The sequence below is a fragment of the Anopheles cruzii genome, chromosome 3 (assembly GCF_943734635.1).
Source record: "Anopheles cruzii chromosome 3, idAnoCruzAS_RS32_06, whole genome shotgun sequence".
NCBI classification, from domain to species: Eukaryota; Metazoa; Arthropoda; class Insecta; order Diptera; family Culicidae; genus Anopheles; species Anopheles cruzii.
In genome coordinates this window covers 58673947-58693356 of record NC_069145.1, presented here as the reverse complement: position 1 = coordinate 58693356, position 19410 = coordinate 58673947, and the positions used below count along the sequence as shown (strand labels likewise).

The 19410-nt window shown below is 47.0% G+C and overlaps 1 protein-coding gene across 1 annotated transcript in view; it reads left to right on the top strand.

The window, feature by feature from the left end:
* The first annotated feature begins 755 nt into the window (after window positions 1–755).
* LOC128270681 (protein dissatisfaction-like) overlaps window positions 756–19410 on the top strand; it is a 25564-nt gene continuing 6909 nt past the window's right edge. The window contains exons 1-8 of the mRNA XM_053008092.1: window positions 756–822; window positions 3444–3575; window positions 3646–3880; window positions 9969–10072; window positions 14235–14349; window positions 15423–16090; window positions 19181–19281; window positions 19349–19405. Of these exons, the coding sequence (XP_052864052.1) occupies window positions 756–822; window positions 3444–3575; window positions 3646–3880; window positions 9969–10072; window positions 14235–14349; window positions 15423–16090; window positions 19181–19281; window positions 19349–19405 (1479 nt within the window). The remainder of the gene's footprint in view (window positions 823–3443; window positions 3576–3645; window positions 3881–9968; window positions 10073–14234; window positions 14350–15422; window positions 16091–19180; window positions 19282–19348; window positions 19406–19410) is intronic.

Genomic DNA, 19410 nt, shown 5'->3' with positions numbered 1-19410 from the left:
AGTCGATAAACGGGTGCGACCCTCGGTGCGCGTTCCGACGGTGGCAAGGATTTCGAGGAAAAAACTGCATCCGTTGTGTTTCTGTGAGGCTGCGCTTGGCGCTGGCCATTCTCTCTGGTGGACGACAAAAAACGGGAGCCCGTCGGACATCCCGGACTGTGCACAAAGAAGTCACCGTGCGCATCGCCACCAAAGTGCAGAAGTGACTCTGTCTCGCAAAACGCACCCCTCAAGCACACCTGAAGTTGTGCAGTTGCACTTTTTTCCGGGTGTCCCCTCTTTCTCGGCCAAGTGCACGCACGTCGGGTGGTGGTCCGTTCTCTGGTCCGCAGTTAATTCGATTGCCAGTGAGAATTCAGTAGGATCGGCCCAAACAACGACGCGAAACGTGACGACGGTTCCTAGATCGCCACGTTTTTTGTGCTCTGCCGAGCGCACTTGCACTGGGACGTCCAACAAAGTCGGCATATTAGCATGCCGTGAACGATATTCGGTGGCTGACGTCGAATCTTTAGTGTCGAGGTCGAGCAAAAAAAAAAACTCGAGGAAAATAAAACAATCGGTCGCGCCGCGTATGGACGCGAAGGATTGACAATACGCAGGATCGAGGGCGAAGTTTCGAAGCTGGCAAAAAGGTGTTTAAGCGTGCCGGATGCCGTGCAGTGTGGTGATCGATTCGTCCGCTAAACGTCAAAAATCAATGGAATGGTAATAGGTTTTCGGGACGAAACGGGCACGCGCGACAGTGACTTTGGATGTTTAGGTTCAGCAAGAAAGGCGGCAGTATGGAAAGCGCAACGATGCTGCAGGAAGGAAAGAATGGTAAGCGAATTAATGTAGGGAGCGATAAAACCTATCACTTCTAGTCTGAGGTCTGCCTATGCGGTGCGGTACAAGGGCTTGGAAGCACTCACAACCTGTGAAGTGTAATTATTCCGCAATAAAAGAAATCAGCGATATTCTCTGGTCAGGAATAAATTGATAATGTACACTATTGTTCGAGTGAAGATTATGATTCGGTTTTAGCTGTGGTTGGAGGAAATAAATAAAGTTGTATTAGCGATTATGACCGATTTTGTCTTAGTAATTTAAGCAACTGCTTTATCGGTTTGCAGAGGAAATTACGGTTACGGTTAGACTTGTGCAGAGTGTGTTATTCTTAACATGACGAAGGTCGAGTTCATATAGTAATCAGCTTTCAAGTTTAGGGTGATGAAATTACAAATAAGCAAATAAAATTTCGAGTTGTTTGTAGAAATTTATTTTTATCTTGAATACAATATTAATGATATTTACGTCTGCTCTAAGATATTTTCTATTATATGAACTTTATTTGCAGACGAAACAGGAATTAGCATAATTGGGAAATTGCATACACTTTTTCAATTGTTATATGATGTTTTATGCCATTTGCATGGTTCTTCTTTGGCGCTACAACCGCTGCGCGGTCTTGGCCTGCACCAGAGACAATGTTAATCTCTGGTGCTCTTCTCTAACATTTCATTTTTACGGGCGGGATTGTTAGCCCCGCGCCAACCCCCCTATATCACGCCGGTATCGGAAATCGAAACCATGGCCGGTTGAGTGACAACCGATCCCGGGATTCGAAACCCAGGCCAGCTGCGTGACAGCGAAGAGCACTACCGACTGCTCTATCGGGGGGGGGGCATGGCATTTGCATGGTTAGAAGAGGATTTTCCTAAGATTGGACGTTATTTCGTGCTGTTGTCTCAACAGAACGAATGATGTTTGCTATCTTCGCTTTGTAACCTCTTTCATTCGAATGTTATTAGTTGTGCTCGCTCTTGATCACTTGTTGCACAGGCGATGGAAGACAGTGCTTACCTCTTTGATTCTTTTGCATATAAAGTGATATAAAATGTTTTTCAAAAGCTAACAAACAACGTATAGTAAGTAAAGTTTATGTAGAGAATGTTCCGATCTTTATTTACGTTTTCTCTTTCAAAATTGAATAAGACAAAAGAACAAAAACGATAAAACGACACACAAATACAGAATATAAAATCATAATCTAGATGACAAATAAACAAAGAAATAAATTGATCAGCGGCAATTGGTTGAAGTTAAATGTTAGTTAGATTTATTTTATATAAGGTCCATTCGCGGCAATTTTTAATGACAACGTGTGTAATTAAACGGAGCGTTGGTGCCTTCAACGCCTATAGAGAAAAACCAATTCACCACATTTCAGCTCTACAACGTAGGAACATTTTTGTGTTGATTCAATATTGACTAGTTCAGCGGCAGACGGCTGCTGCATGTGGGCTCGTAAGATCATGTCGCCCCTTTTGACCTCGAGCCACGAGCGTATCGATCCAGTTGATGGCAAAACCCAATCGTCTAGCCAGATTCCTAGCCGCACGCATATTGGTTCAGTTGTCCAGACAAGTGTATTTTTGGATTTTCGAGCCATAGGTTCGTAACTCTGGAATTTCGACACAACAAACGGCGAGCTTGCGACTGCCCCACGCACGTGTCGCTTCGAAAAGTGGGGCACCCAATGCTATCGCGAGGCTTTTCGTGGAAATCGACACCAAAGCTTACACGAGCGCGAATACTAGCACCCAACTCAAGGGGCTACTTGCGAAGCATCAGCGCAACTTGAAACGGATGTCACATTAGTAGACTTCTGGCGCGGATGCTTTGTTTGCTGTTTGGTTTACGCCACAAAGCTGTTGCCACAGCTGCTACTCCACATTTCGTCACCTGAGGTCTCTCTATCCGTTTCCCTTAGTCCTTAGTGGCGTTCTCTTTGCATGAATCAGCATATCGGTGGCGAGTGGCGAAATCAAAATGAATACCTCATTTTCGCCTAATGAGATAACGAGCCAAGGATGGGCCGAAGGCAATTGCAATTAGCATAAGTAGCGCCGTAACTGCTCGATAATGGCAGTCACGTCCTTTGGCTGGGGCGCTGCCATCGTGCCCAGTATCCCTCATAGCTCATCGATGTACTTGATCTAATTTTAATCAAATCATGGTGCCGCCTCCGAATTGATTGCTCACCTTCTTTCTGAGGCTCTTGACATCGCCCTTAACGAACGGTCTTGATGGCGCGTCTTGACGAAAACGCCTGTAAATAGCTGACGGCTTAACGATCTTCCGTCCCCGGATGTAGCCACAAAGTTGCACCCCGGCTGTTTGCCCCAACGTTGGTGAGTCAACGGAATATTTAATTTCTTACTCCCGTGGCGTAGTAGAGCTGTTCCGCGGACAAATTGTATCAAATTCGTTGTGAACGCCCCGTTGTTCTTCGGTTGCTCTGTTGACCTACCGCAAACAGACCGTCGTCACAAAGCGGATCTTACTGGTGGCCCCCAGGGAGAGATCGGTCCATGATCAGGGGTCGAGGAGGATTCACTCGAGACGGGTATCTGCAAGTGTAATAAGCGACAGCTTCTGCTTCATGACTACCATTTCAGCGTTCGGCAAGGGCTCCCTGGCGGACTTTTACGACAAGCTGGAAAAGGAAGACGGTGGCCGGACGTTCGGTATCGATGATTCGACCCACGGTGGGTTGTCGCGCGTCGAGAATGGCATGACCGGCAAAGGAGGTAACCTGGTCCAAACGGGATGGTCCAACATTTGGTCGCACATTTGTGCTAAGTGTTTTCTCTTCTGCAGATCATCGAGGATCACCGATATCATGCTACTCGCCGCAGAGTCGACTGTTGCCTTGGCCACCGCAGCACGTACCGACAAGCGAGAGTTCCGGGTCGTCCGCTCGGAAGGCGCAGAACCTGGGTCTGATCTGTGTCGTCTGTGGGGACACCAGCTCGGGGAAACATTACGGAATCCTGGCGTGCAATGGATGTTCGGGCTTTTTCAAGCGAAGCGTCCGACGGAAGCTGATCTATCGGTAAGTGTGGTTCGCAGATGATGACGAGTACTTGAACTTGATACGACATTCGGCTTCATTGATGTTCGGGGTTACATTCATGTGTTTGTCTATTAATCATATGATCAATTATACCAATAGTAGTTTTCAAGTAGTATACAATATTTCGTCAATAACTTCCTAATTTGACTAAACTATTTGGTAACTACTAGCGATTTAAGTCAGTGGCTTGCATTGGATGTCTTATTTCTGTCAATATTGCATTACTTTTGTCGAGTAAGAGTTTGATGGAGCGGTCACAGTTCAGGCAATGAATTTTATGAGTAAACCATAGCGATTTCATAGGTATTTTCGAGAAAGTAAGTTTAAACGATTTTTTTGTTATTTAATGGCTTAAACTCTGTTTCAATTAAGAAAATAGTTTTGTAAAGATATTCAAGATACAATTTTAGCGAGTGTTGGTCACGAAATTCCAATTCATTCGGTCTAGAGTAGTTAAACTTTCGCCTACCGACGTAAATTGTCTTCGAGTTTTGCAGATCCTTTTTGATAGAAAACTAATTTGAAATAATTTTTCGTCAGAAAACTACAAAAGTCCCACTTCATTAGCATTAACGCATAGCGCTTGCAACAACGAAATGCTACATCTAACAATGGTGGATGGAAGCTTTGTGGCAAACATTTTGAATAAGAAAACACATTTGGGATATGACCAAAATCACGGAGAGTTTTGAAGCAGTATTTGGTGATCGAATATACCGATTCAACATGTATGCCACATAGTTCTATCGCCTATCCGTGGAAAATAGGCATAATAACCTTAAGCATAATAGCGATAACCTTCGTCGATGAGATAGTTGTTTTAAAAGCCGGGATTACGCTATGTCGAATGGTTGGCTTCAAATATTATGAATACGATCCCTTGTTTTGTAAATTTTTCAAGGTCAAGGAGTTCACTTGTTGAAGTTTAGATTTGAAACCCCGAATGCGACCGTCGCCATCCGCCTGTCAAGTGAGTTTTCCGAACACGTTCCGTTTGTTTGCAATTCGACGCCAAAATGCCACCTCCCGAAGGACACATTCTATGTCCTGTTTTGTTGGCTCGTGTTTTTGGGCAAACAAAATAATAGATTTCCAATCAAAACACTCTCTCCCCCCGCCGGCGGTTTCCAGCAAATCAAACCCCTTGTGCCTTGTGGGCTTCGTGAACGGAAGTCGGAAGGTTATGGTAAATATTTACCATGTCGCCCAGCCTGCACCGCTCGCCCGCGGGCTGTGTTCCTGAGGGGTGCCCAAGAACCTGTTGTTGAGCGCCGGTGGGCTTCACGAGGATGCACGAGTCGCAACGAGGACACCGGGACTCGGCCCCCGAAGTGTGAGCCCCCGGTGATAGTAGCGCTACAACTTAATCCCTGTATCTATTTAATGTCAGGGAGAGGAAGCCAAAAAAAAGGAATGCCTCAACACCAGAGGCTGGTGGCAGAGGCTGGTGGCAGAGGCTGGTGGCCGCCACCACCAGCCCTTTGCGCTCCCGTTGCCAAGTTGGCGTGACTGATGACTGGCGAAATGTCCCCTCGGAGGCGCACGAACCCCTCACTGTTTGTGTGTTGCCGATTGTATTGCTAGAGTGCCACTCAATAAATTAAATTCTAATTAATCAACAATTCCTAGCCACCGCTTGTCCTGCGCCAGACCCTGGACCGCCGGTTGGGACCGGAGATTAGAGAGATTTCTATCAGATGTTACCATTCAATTGTTACTTCGGCCCATTCGGTCCCTTCGACGGGAAGGGCTTTTTCGCAAGGGGATAATACACTTTGCCTTCGCCCTATGATGGACAAATGGCAGGACCAACAACACGGCAAGGACACGCTGGAAGACCCCGCGGAGAGAGCAGGGTCGCAACAAAAAATAGGCAGGGTCGTTTGTCCTCTAAAACATCGCCAGTTGGTGGAGGATGTTCGCGTGAAGCCGGAGCCGAGTCTTCGGGGCGTGAACCGGAACCGGTACCGGATTGTCCCCGAGTTTGTCTCCCTCGTCGGCTCGGCGGGTTCCCGGGTATCCCGGTTATCTTTTTTAAAACTTTATATCACCCTGCGGCCCGATTACCCACCACTAAATGGTGTTATGATTAATTGATATTTTATGGTCGCGCATCGTCGGCTGCGGATGGGTGTCGGGTGATCCCTTTCCGAGGGAGAGAAAACTTTTCGACATATGCCACCATCACCACCGGCACCGGAAGCTTTCGGGATTGCGCCGATTCCTTGTTCCAGTGCGCTCGACAAGTGAAGTTTCAAGAAAGAAGGTGATGGAACTTTTGGAACTGCCATTACGCTTTTCGGGGCAAGTTTCATCGGCTCTCCTGGCTGGCCGACGCTTTCTATCTCTCTCTCTACGCGTGGAGCCTGATTTATGGGTGCTCATAAAGCTGGAAGACTGCGCCATTTTATCATCATGTCGCTCGCTCGTGTGGTGCTCGTGTTCCCGGTCGAAAGCAAAGCCCCAGGACGTACGGAGTGCCATCAAACGTATAATCGGTTCCTGTTCCGTGTGTCACATAAACTCAATCGACTTCAGCCCTCACCTGTGGGTATCCGGTGGGAGCCGCCCTCGCTATGCTCTGCGCCATGCTGGCTTCCATAAATCATAAAAATGTAATCCCACCGTAATCCTACTGCGCCCAGAGGATGGACATAAATTTTGATTCAACATTTTGATATTTGTACTGACTCGGTCGGTTGTGTTTCGTGGCGTGCGGGCGTTCCCAGTTCCCAGCGCCCCGAGGATTGATGCTGTCAGAAGCGTATGTCCGTTTCGGGGCGCCTGAAAAGGGCCGTCGCCCGTTTGAAGTTTATTTGTCAGCGTCAGTGTGAGTGGCAACCCCTTTGGGGAGCCATTAGTTTGCCCGATGGTCTCGTCGTGAATATTCGATGGGGAAAAAGATGGACGTGCAGCGTCGACCTGCGCACATCATCGGGAACGGGAGCATGAAAGTTATTTTATTTTTCATTTTTCTTCGTCGCCCATGTGTTTTATTTCCACTTCAGGGGGCGCTTCAAAGGTACGCATCGTTGGCCCTCGAAGCAGGTTGACCACCACTACCATATCGGTGCCATCCGTTTTGCTTCCCTCTGATCCCTTCTGTGAAGCTGGTTAGTCAATGAACCGCAAGATTCAGTCTGGCGTGAGGATATAGAGCCCGTGAATGAAAAGTAGGAAATCACTGCCCCGAAAGGGACCGCCACAGGTTCTCCGGCTGCGGTTGGGAGCTTGGTTTCGGTTTTGCGTTTCTCGCACGTCCGGCCGCACGTTCGAGGTACGGGCGAGTCTCCGGGGATCGATCGGAATTATGTCGAGGATACACTTGGCCAGCTGGTGTCCTGTGAAGTGTGCCTGCTAGGGTGGATCGCGACCCTCACGCGGCTCGGGCTGGCCAAATTAAACGCTGCTTATGATAATGTCTGTCGATTTAAGGCTCTATACCGGACCCCGGCCCCGGGAGAGGAAAGATTAATGAGATAGCGGCTCGAGCGGCCACAAACTCGAACTCGAACGCGAACTCGAACGTTAAACGGTGGCTCATTTTTTCTGGACAAAATGCGAGTGTCAAAATGAAGCTCCTGAGAGCTGATTTTCTGAGCGTTGATGGTGTTTTACTATTTTTTATGAACACTCTTTTCATCGATCCAATTGTCATTAATTGAAACACTATCGATAGAGAAATGACCGAAATGTTTTGTTTTGGTCTTCCTTTGTAAGGTGGTTTACAGCAATATTCCTTAAAATGAACTCATTTGTTTATCTGGCTTATTATGGTTGTGTTTTGAAAAAGCCACGATACAATTCTGGTTCAGTTCTGTCGTTCTATGGAAACATTTACTTTATTACTTCAATCCTAAGCCACCAGGACCTTGATTCTGTCTGAAATATTTTAACTTTTAGTCCCCTGATGTATTTATTAAATAAGAATTTAATATAAATTTAATATTTAATCTTGATTTTGCTATAGTTTCATCAACGACATTCATCGACGAACTACTGATTCCAGCTATCGTGCACCGACTTTATTCCACAAAATTGAATATCAAATGAGGATTCAATTGAGCTTTATGTCATATTCTTATTTTTGTGGTTTATTTGCCGCAAGTATTTTTGTAATTTCCGTAAATTTCCTCACCCTTTTTAACCAGCGTAGCAAACAGAATAGCTAGTACTAGTTTACAGTTGAGTTATTTAAAGTATGCTGTATTATTTACTTTCATACTTCATACGACCCCCGCTGATAGAGCAGTCGGTAGTGCTCTTCGCTGTCACGCAGCTGGCCGTGGTTCGAATCCCGGGATCGGTTGTAACTCAACCGGCCATGGTTTCGATTCCCGATACCGGCGTGATAGGGGGGTTGGCGCGGGGCTAACAATCCCGCCCGTAAAAATGAAATGTTAGAGAGAGAGCACCAGAGATTAACATTGTCTCTGGTGCAGGCCAAGACCGCGCAGCGGTTGTAGAGCCAAATAAGAAGAAGATACTTCAGTGTTATACATACTTTCTGTCTCTAATTTAATTAATTGATCTGTTTTATAAATGATTTAAAAGTTAGAATTTTTGCGTCTATGAACCACAGTTACCAATTGTTGATAACGAAGGCCCCTTCTCAAATGACCTCTTTCAGTTTAGGTTCAAAAAGTAATTTTTCCTGCGCCATTTCGTCGAAAGGGCCAGCTGTGGCTTCGTAGCTTGGCCCTCGTCAGTTGTGCAGCTCTAAGCAACATTTAACGCAGCGCGATGGAATCAACTGTAATAACATTAAAAAGGACTACTGCTGAGTGAGCAATCAGCTTGAATGGACTTTTTACTTTTACCAACGGAAAATAATTTATTTGGTGCTCTAATAGAGAGAGAGCGCAAAAGAGTCTGCCGACCACCATCAATCGTGAGGATTACCATCGTGCTTTTTATGTTCCTTTCCCGATGCTCCATTCCACAATACTCCACACCGATGGCCACCATTTTGGCGCCGTGGCCTGACTGTTCCGAGGAAGGACGAAGCGATAAAACGCTAACGTCTCCATCGCCGGATCTCCAGCTTCTTTTCGTGTCGCCACTTAATCCCGTGCAGCCCGACCGTGGTTCGATTGGCGAAGGTCTGACTTAATTTTTCCTTCATTTTCCTGCACCGAAAATCGGATCATTCCGTCGGTCCGAGGCCGACTCGGGGATCGAGATACTCGCTTTTCCACGTTTTGGCACATTGAACTTTGTACAGCATTCGGCTTTGTGTTGGACCGTTTTGGGTCCGGAGTCGAGAAATCCTTTCATCCCTTCGTCTCGGATCTCGTGCTGGGCTCCCGATGCCTTTGTGAGAGCTCCGTTTCTGTGTTGGTTTACAATACGTCGCTTGGCGTCGTGGTGGTGCCAATACCACTGCAATTTCAATTAACATTCACCTACCCTTCCAGCCCCTCGGTGTTACCATCAAACGGCAAATAGGATTTGAAGCCACCGTGTTGGGTGTTGAACACCATTCATAGAAAGGACGAAGCTCACGCCGTGCCACTGGCAAATGTGGGCAAATTTGTACGCTCCGAACAAGGATGATGATCTGGCACTGGATGTCCTTGCTGAATGGCGTGACTCGCGGATGTCTTTGGCCGCCGTAGCAGGATGCTCGAAGCGCCCGCCGACCGGAACGCTGGCATCAGGCGTTGGCCACAAGCCCTCTCGAGTAAATCCCATCCTTTTTGTCATTATTGTAGTCAGTTTTGCTGTCTCTGCTGTCCCAGGGAGGAGCAACCAGCAACGCTGGGAGGATTAAAGACGCACCCCGCGAAGTATTAGAGGCGCATATGTCACGCGAAAACTAGACCCAACTTCTGTCACTATACGGACAGGCGGAAAAATTCTGCCTTTTCAACCCGTCTCACGCGCGAAAGGGGATGGAATTGATTAGAGGAAAGTGGCCAACCGTAACCGGAAGGCTGGGTGGTGGTGGTGGTGTGGTTTAGGTGTCCGCCACGAAAACTGGGAACAAATAAATCGGATAATGTTTTTAATTCGAATGCCAGATGAGCTTAAAGACCGCGCGCTTTTTCACTTTTCGTCTCCTCAGGTGCCAGGCCGGAACCGGAAGCTGTACGGTGGACAAGGCGCACCGAAACCAATGCCAAGCCTGCCGACTGAAAAAATGCCTTACGATGGGGATGAACAAAGACGGTAAGTAGTGGATTTTGTTTTCTATTTCCATTTGATTATTGTGCGGGTAATCTGTTGCACTAACTACATCTTTGGGTCAATTAATGGCTGAGGGGATATACCTTAAATAAATGACAAAAAGGGGCACTACGAAATCGTTTTATAATATTCCCAATACATCTTTTTCAAAATACTTTCGAGATACAAACAAAATAACAGTAAAAAATAAACATATATTCCTTTATATTTCGTAACTATATTTATCTTACGTACAAAGTTTCATCAATCTTCTAGCTCCAAATTTTGGCAGCACACCACAAAACGATTTCACAACATCTTAGCGCATTTTTCTGGCCAATAATTGCGTTATCTGGCGATTATGCCCATTTTGACAGACTCTAAGCGAACCTCGTCTCTATTGCCAGGTCCTGCTCGGAACGTGGCACAATTAGAGGCACGTTTGAGAGCCGCTGGTCAGGGATTGCTTGTATTTGGTGCGGACAGTGTTTAGAGTTAGTGGAAATATCTCCACAAGGTTCAGAACAGGCACTAGGGACGATATTTTCTGGTTCATCTACGGTGATAGTAAAATTCCACCAAATTCGCTTGAAGGACATGGACAGAATGCAGTACACGATATTATGCCACTCGCTGACGGGAGCTTGCACACGGGCAGGCCGCAGGTTGAGGAGGGATATGCGGGAAAACCCGGGCATATTTGAAGGAGGAGCAGCGCCAGCGCTGTGCCGACTGCATCACTCACGTGCCACACCGTTTGGCTCACGGTTATTTGCAAACAATTTGTGAAATTGCGTTAAGCTGGCGCATTGATATTGGTTCACCGGTTCGCCTTTTACTCACGGAGCATGACACGGAGCGATATCAAAGCATCTTTTTCCCGGCGTTTCCCCGGCATTAGAGGTTGCGCCGCAGTGGAACTACCGAGCTGTGACTAATCATTCGAACAAGGCTAACAGCCACGCAAAACAACGAAATCAATCTGAAAATATACAACCCACCAAACAAACGGGCGGGCAGCTGACAAGCCACCGGCAGCGGGCCGGCAGGTTTGCTGCAAGCAAAACTTGATTAGACATTTTTTGACGAGCTTGGATCGTTTTTTTCTTCATCTGCGTTCCCCATCCATCGTGTTCCGCCGTTCCGTCTGTCCACATTTGATTGGGTCCACGGTTAGAACTGACGGATGGAAAAGCTTGGAACCCACCGGTGAAATAAAAGCGCACAACGACGTGTGCTACGAGTGTGTGTCGACGTGTCCTTGCGGTCTTGCGGTGGTATGAAAATGCAAAAATGTAACCAACAACACGCCCAACAGACCCGTGGCGCTGAAGGAGGGCAAAGTTTGGCAGCCCATGCTCACCGTGATGATGAGTGCTGATCAAAACCTCCGGCTCGGACTGGTGCCCAATCCCCGGGGCACTTCCGGGCGCGCATGTAAATTTTTACATGGCACGTGTGTGCATCCTGCGAAGCTAAAGTTGAGACACCGAGCCACCCGGGAGACCCCGGAGGGCGCCGTCATCCAGTTTTGCTCATTAATGACGCCTCATCAAAGTGCCGCCCGGGCAAATTGTGGCTGATTGCGCGGTTCACACAAGCAAATGAGGCAAACCGCACGTACAAACGTGCTGCGAAGCAGAGACACCTCGGCGGGGACGTCGTTTGGTGTCATTAAAACGCGTTGAGTAGAAGCGTAAGTTGAAACACAACCGTTTGCCAATCGTCGGGCGCCGCCCCGGGGAACATGTTGCACCTCGGCGACCATCTTTCGGCATCGATCTTGAGGCTTGAGATGGATCAAAAGCATTCCGGAACGGTTGGCAGAACCGTAAGGTGTCGTTTTGAGAGTGGGAAAAATCCCCAAAAAGTCGGGCGGGCCTAGGAGATTACATCCGGTCAACCGGAAACCTCGCGATGGGAGCACGTTTTTATAAACGGCGGTGAAAGGTGCTTAAAAATTGCCGTTACAAGAACAATCGGCAAGGGGGCCTTGGACTTGGAGTGAAATAATCGCACGATTATGAGCGTCTTGAATGGGGAGTTCTTCAAAAGTTGGTAACAAGTGGTTCCGGTCATGCAAATTCACAATCATAATTACATTCTGATAAACATAAAATATTTTTTAAAGTAATTGTTTGTTTTGAAATTTATTTTACATTAAAAGAGGATTCAGTAAAGTTGTTAGCGGAAAGCTTTTTAGCCATTGCATCTATTTGATCGTTCAATAAGAATACATCAAGACATGGAAGATGTTGATAAAGATGTTGATTACTTTGCTAAAAAAAGCTACATGAAAGATTTTATGACACTGGAAATTTGAGCAGTGAAAAGTATCCACTAAAATCGACAGAACTTTGTAGTTTCTTGTCTACTGTGAACGAAAAGGTAATTTGTTTTTGGAAATGAATTAATTGAGTTCAGATAGAATTAGAATTGGCATTATGTTAGATTTTTATATGGTTTTTAACGAAAAGTTTTCGTGGCCCGTCTGTAGATCATCCGTTTCGCTGCATCGATCAATCGATTTTCAGGCGAAAGATTTCATTTTGAACCCTAACAGAGGATCAACTAGAATGCAAAACTTTAAGTTAGTGCTTAATACGTCTCTATTAATAATAGTAAATAATAAATTACTGAGTTAGGGAAGAGCCCGTTTTGGTCTTAAAAATGTGTAACAAATAGAATGGTACACATCGCTCTTCACTTCTGGAAAACTATTCTTTAGTGTTTCGGGCAGATAGTTTAACTTTTGTTCGTTGCAACCATGTTTTTGATTTCTACCTTCTAAACCTATGGCATTCTATAGCATTGCTAAAATATTAGCTTAAAAAACTAGCTTCGATTGTTTTTCTTCTAGGCCAAGACCGCTCGGTGGTTGTAATTGCGGGGTAAGAAGAAGAATCACTTATCAAGGCAAAGGGCCAACAGAGAAAAAAGAAGCGATAATGTCTGTTTTGAGCCAATAGTTGAAGAAAATGAATTTGTCACTTGGTGAACAAAGTCCCAATCGCTTGAAGTGCCCCAGACTCGGTGTCCGTCTTTCGACCTTTGAAACCAACCTTCTTATTTCAGAACCAATAAACCCAAGAACAGCAGAAGTGTTACAATTTCTACTCCTTTCTCTCTCTCTCTCTCTCTCCCTTTTTTTAAGCCATACACCCCGCCGGGAGGAGAGGTCTGGGGCAGCAGATGAAAGGAACTGTTGACAAAGAGTTTGGTAACTGCCAGGGCTCGCGTGGCTCATTTTTGCCCTCATTTCTCCGCCAGCGCGCTGCCTGCCAGTTCAGTAGGTTAAGCAAACCGGAGCGGCCACCCCGCACCCGCCCGCCAGCACTTTTCGGGCCGGGCGTGTGTATTTATTCAAATGATCTCATACTTTCGATTTCCAGTGAAGCATCCATAACGACTCGGGCGGGGTGTCTTCCTGGCCAAGGCCAGTCCACCGGGCTCGAGGGACACACGCCAAACAATGTTCTAATTATTTCTCCGGCGCCACCAATCGGGTTGGCTTTCGGGTGACAATTATGACCCCGACCGGGCGTGTGGGTTTCTATGCTAACAAGACGAAGTGTCGCGCGGGGTTCTTTTGCATACAGGAGAAAAAAAAACAAGACACGAGTTCCGGTCCGGGACACCTCCCGATTGTTTCGGGCCATTTAAACCGCAACCCCTTCGTGGCCGGCCAGTCAAAATAGGCAACAAAATAGACACACGAGAGACACGAGACCAAACCCGTTACAACCACCATCTTCGGCACGTGCCGCGGCCCAACCATGAGTGGCCATTTCCCCGCACGTATGTGTGTCGCTTTTTTGTGGTGATAATGAGCGGCCAAAGCGTCGTAGAAACAAAATCCAGATTCGACCGTCAACATAAACGGCCGCCGCGAGGGTCGCGAAGGTTGGTGCGTAAGTGCGCGCAACATGTCGAAAATTAATTATGCATAAAAATGGTCCAAACCGAGGTCGGGGAAAACACACACTTGCTGTTGCGGAAGACACGGAAGCGGATCTTTAACAGGGTTTTATTTTTTTTCATTCGGTTATATCTCCGTAAATTGATGTTTTTCTCACCTCCGGCTGCAGTTGATGTTGATGCTGTGATGCTTCTTTTTCCTCTTACTCTACTTCCATGCGTGCAAATCCGGATGTCCGTCGAGTAGCGGTGCAAAATGAGCGTCAACCACGTAATACGGCAACGATTCGGCCGGAAACGCTGCGGGACATGGAACAGGGCCGTGCCCTGAGGGAGGCAGCCGTCGCCGTAGGAGTGTTTGGGTACGTGTGAAGCCTGTGGCGACTTGATTATCCTATTGGGTGGGAAAAGTGCGTGTCTCTGGCGGAGACAACAAATGGCAATCGGTTGCTGGTATCGGTTGGACCTAATACAAGTTCAACAAATAATAGTCGATAGTTTAGATAAACCTTAAGTCCTTAAATAGTAAGCATTGATTCATTGGTTTCTTGTAGATGTTGTAGCTTGCTGTAGTGGAAGAAGAAATTGTGCTACGTTTTAGGCAACTGTATTAATTGGTGAGCCTATCCTACAGAGACCATTCGCTTAATTTATAACTGGAGGCCCACACGATGCATAACATATAACATAACATAACCAAATTTGACACTTAATCGGTAAGCATGTGTCAATATAATAAAAATTTATAGTTAAAATAAAAAAAAAAACTTCACAAATAAGAGCTTACATTATCCTTACGTTTGTAAACAAACGCTTGTTGTTACGTGTTATGTGTTATGTTTTACAGGGTCCGCTGAGCCACAAAGCTTTTGACACATGCTTTGAAAGCTGTTATGCATCGTGTGGCCCCCCAGTAAAACTTTCAGCTTCAAAATCATCTTCAATCATCTGTTACCCAAATGTGGGAAACTCCCACCAGCAATAGAACAAAGCAACAACTCAAGCAATAGATTTTTTTTAGCGTAATTTAGGAAAACCCCATCTTAATCTGTTAATTGCAACTTTGAATTTAGCTTTGTTTGACTCTCTTTTGAAACTTTTTACTCTCACGTTGATATCAACAGCATGATAGTCTAGCAAAGTTTTATTAACAATCTATTGTTTAAAAGGTACTCAAACTGTATTTAATACAATAGAATTATTAACAATTATGTTTTCTATGTTTTCTATGAGTATGTTTTCTGGAAATTGTTAAATAAGCTTTTGGTTTGAAATCATCGAATTTTGACAATATCAAGCTTCATTATAGAGAAATGAAGTCGATCTTGTAAAAAATGTCAAAAACCATGACCGCAGATGCATCTACTGATCGATGGCGTTTTAAACATTAGATGCCATTGCGAATGATACATTTTCCTGTCACTTCGTTCATTAGACCACCCGTTTCGTTGGCCCTCCTCTCGCCGTCCCGCTACGGACCGAGCATCCTGCCGACGCCCGCCCTTCCGACGAGCCAGTTCCTGCATCACCACAGTCAGGTGTCCTCGCTGGTCAACAGCTTGCCGCACCATCATCCGCACCATCCGCACCATGCCGCGATGCACGGTCTGGCCAACGGGCTGTCGATGAACCTGAACGGAATGGTCGGAGGCCATAACGGCACGGTCGGTGTGCAGCTTGGCGGTGACCGAGGTGACGGAAGCGCGGCTGGTGGAAACGGGGGGACGCTGCTCGGACCACTGGGCGGTGGCCACAACGGTGCGACGGGGGACAGCAACAACAACAACAAGCACAGCAGCAGCAGCAGCCACAACAACAACCACAACTCGAGCGGTTCGACGGAAAATCTCAACACGGCCTCGTCCTCGAACCACTCGATGGCGGGCGATCAGTCCCCGAGCGGCGGCGGATCCCCCGCGCACCTGGACACCCCGGTGAACGGGGTGGGGTCGGGCGCGGCCGGCCGATGTCCATCGGCCGGCGGAGTTGGCGTCGGAGGTGGCGGTGGCGGCGGCGAAAGTGACAAACACCCGCAGCACAGTTCGTCCTCGTGTGGCTCGGCCAGCCCGATCCTGGACCAGGACGCCATGAACGATAACGATGGTAAGTCGCCGGACAGGCCGGCCGGAGCCCATTGTGAGGAGCGGTTCAATTTGGTTGATGGAACTTTTATCACTTTTACTCGCAATCGCTCCGTTGCGCAACCGGCCAGCGGGACAGGACGATCGAGCCCGGGTCCGTCCGTACGGAAAGGAGTCATAAAATGACATAATCATAATTTAATCGACATCCCGGCCCGGGAAAGGTGCCGAGATTTTCGGGGAAAATTAATTTGACTAATGAAGTTGACTGCCCCTCACTCACACACACGGGTCTCTGCCACCGGCAGGACAGTGCGCCGAAGGGCATAAAATAACTATTTGTCACTTCTCGGTATTTTAATACCGCATAAATAATTGTTCCCACCTCCCTGGGCGCGGGTCCGGAATCCGCTCGTGACCCTTTCCCGGGACCAAAGGCACTACGGGGATATGGTTTCATAAGCCATGCCATGCTGGGTCACGAAAAGGGTAATTGATCCGTGGGCCGGGTGGGCTGGTGTGCCAAAAGGACTGCCGTTTCGTTCCTCGTTTTTGGGGAGGGATGAAGTTGCCGTAGTCCTTACGCCCACGAAGGTACTCGGCGATAGGAAAGGGAACTGTTTGTTAGTTTTCTCTATCGGAGAGGGAGAAAGAGAGAGAGTCAGTAAATCATTATGATGTTATGCTAAATGATCCGCCACCGCCCCCGGGGCCCAGCGTTACACACGGGAAGGTTGTTGCCGTGGAAGGCCCTCAGAAGGACGAATGTTGTTGTTCGTGATTTTCTCGAGTGCATTTGACGATTATGGCGAAATTTTATTGGAACGCTGAAACGCTGCCAGTTGCGCTTTGTTGGTCGTAAATTTTATTTGCTTCGGCTGTGTCCACTACTAGTTAGCATTTAATGCTTATCGCGTCCTGCCGCTATGAAGGGCATGTCAATTTTAATTCGAAAGTGCCCTCAAGCCCAGGCCTCAAGTAAGTGTTTGCCAGCTAATGAATTTACAAGAAAAAATAACACAAATGTCTTTATATTAGATTAGCTCTTATTTGATGAAGCTAAGAATAACTTTTGGTACATGCAAATAAACATTTGGATATGTAAACGCTGTCGGAAAATGGATCCCGTGCTGAATATGTATATTGAATGTTAATGTTCGATGAATCAGTCAATTAAGGGGACAACATTTAAGGCATCGCGATAAAAGCTCTATTATAGTTGACTCCCAGAGACACTCGAACGTAATTTCGTTTAATAAAACCTTGTCATAGTCCCATAAAAGGACATGAGTCATGAGTTGAAGGCAAAGATTGTTGAAAAGGCATGAGCACCTGGTAAAATCTCTATGTTCACCTGGTCTGGCTCGTAGTGAATAGTTTCCTTCATAAAAGAGTGACCTTAATCCTTCAAGTGACCTTCATCCATTTGCCTACTTTCACACCTAATCAAACTAAATTTAACGCATCTAGGACCTTTTTCGCACCTCTCAGAATAACATCACTTCAGCGGCCCATTTCCTGCACTGCGTTGGCTCCGTTTTTTATCCTCCACGATGCAGGCCTCGATAAATCATCAAACTCGGTTGAAAAATGTATTTAACTGTTTCCGAACAAACTAAACGGCCAGCCAGTTTAGTTGTAATTGCACGAAAACTCATCAATTACACGCCCGGCATGCCCGGGGTCCCCGAGGGTCCCCGGGGCGAATTTTAAACGCACACATTTCCCATTCCGCTGCCATTCGGGCGCCCAAATCACGCAATTAATCAATCACTCGCGCAGACAGACGTTCGCTGGCAGCGGCGGCGGCGGTGACGGCTGCCGCTGTTAAATGTTAAACTCTCGAATGTGCAATTGCAACTCCCCGAAGGCTTATGAATCGATGTATCATCGCCGGCCACCATGCGCCCTGGCGTGATTCGATGCGATTGCTGCCAGCTCACGCTGGCCACGCGAGTGAGAGTGAAAGAAAATAATCTTCATCCCAAAAAACCCGGGGTTTCCGGGTTGAGCGGTTGTAAAAATGGTGATAAAAATTAAATTGGCCCGTCCCACCGTCAAGTGGGGTGGCGTGGCGAGTTTGGTGACGTGGTGCGTGATGGGACGCTTAAACGCGGTTGTTCGGACTCAATGGAAAGGAAGTCATGCGAAGGACCTCCTGGGTTTTTTTGTTGTCTGTTGCAGCACGAAGCAGATCCTTTTTTTTGGCACTCGTTGCTGGCTGCTTGTTGTCGCGAGAAAAGGTGCAAAAACCGTCACCGTACGTGAGGGCAATGGGCGTTTTCCGATTGGCGGCCAAATGTAAGGGAGAGCTGCCCGAAACCGAGATTATCGGTAAAAGTGACGGAGAAAAACGGATCGAATGCCGCGTAGTGGTAAAGTTTTGACTTGCCAAATGTCCTCTCGCGTAAGAATCTCCCGACGGGTTCGGCAACCGTTTAATTGAAGAAATCAATCTTGAAGTGAGGTAGAGATCAATTTGCTTCTTTTGCTGTTTGTTGTTTTTATTTGCGGGGTTCACCTTCAACCGAATCACGGTGCACGTGACCGGGTGTTAGGAGGATCAGGGACCCAGACGGTTCCATTAAGCTGCTCACGACAATGTTTGCCTTCGATTTGCCACAACGTCGACGAGAAATGACTCAGACGTTGCTTTTTTTCATCCTCCACCGGGGTACAGTAAGAAAACTTTTCCACTTTCCCGTGGCCAAGTCGCAGGCGCTGGGTGGGCTTTTTATTTGATTGAATTTTTATTTTTCACTTCCACCGTGAGCAGCCCTAATTTGCATCTCGCTGCGCACCGGGGTGTCGTGGTTTCTCCCTGCTTGCGCCCTGCTTTGGGGTGGAAATGCAAGCCATGCCCTAGAATCTGGAGTCTGGAACTGGTGGCCGATAGGAAAAAAACTGGAACTGGTTAAATTCACCATACGGATGAGGCGGGTCGGGAATGGGATCGTTTGTCAAACAGCGAGGGCCGGTTTTTGAGCCTTTCTCCGTCATATCGCGATGTTGGCATATGCCGAGGATTAGTGGCCGTTTTCGGGTAGGATCCGATTTGATTTAAATTTAATGGTGGTTTCATATGCTTATACTCCTTCCCGTTCAATCCTAGACGATTCCATCGACGTCACCAACGACGAGGACACGGACCCGGTACAGAACAACAACAACATTCCCAGCCTAATGAACCACCCGTTTTACGGTCAGGCTCCGGTGAGTAACCGATTACTCCGAAGCATCTCAATTCAGCGAAAGAGTAATAATTAATTTCGTTTTCCAGATGTTCAACTTCCAAGAGACCATCTACGAAACGAGTGCCCGTCTGCTGTTCATGGCCGTCAA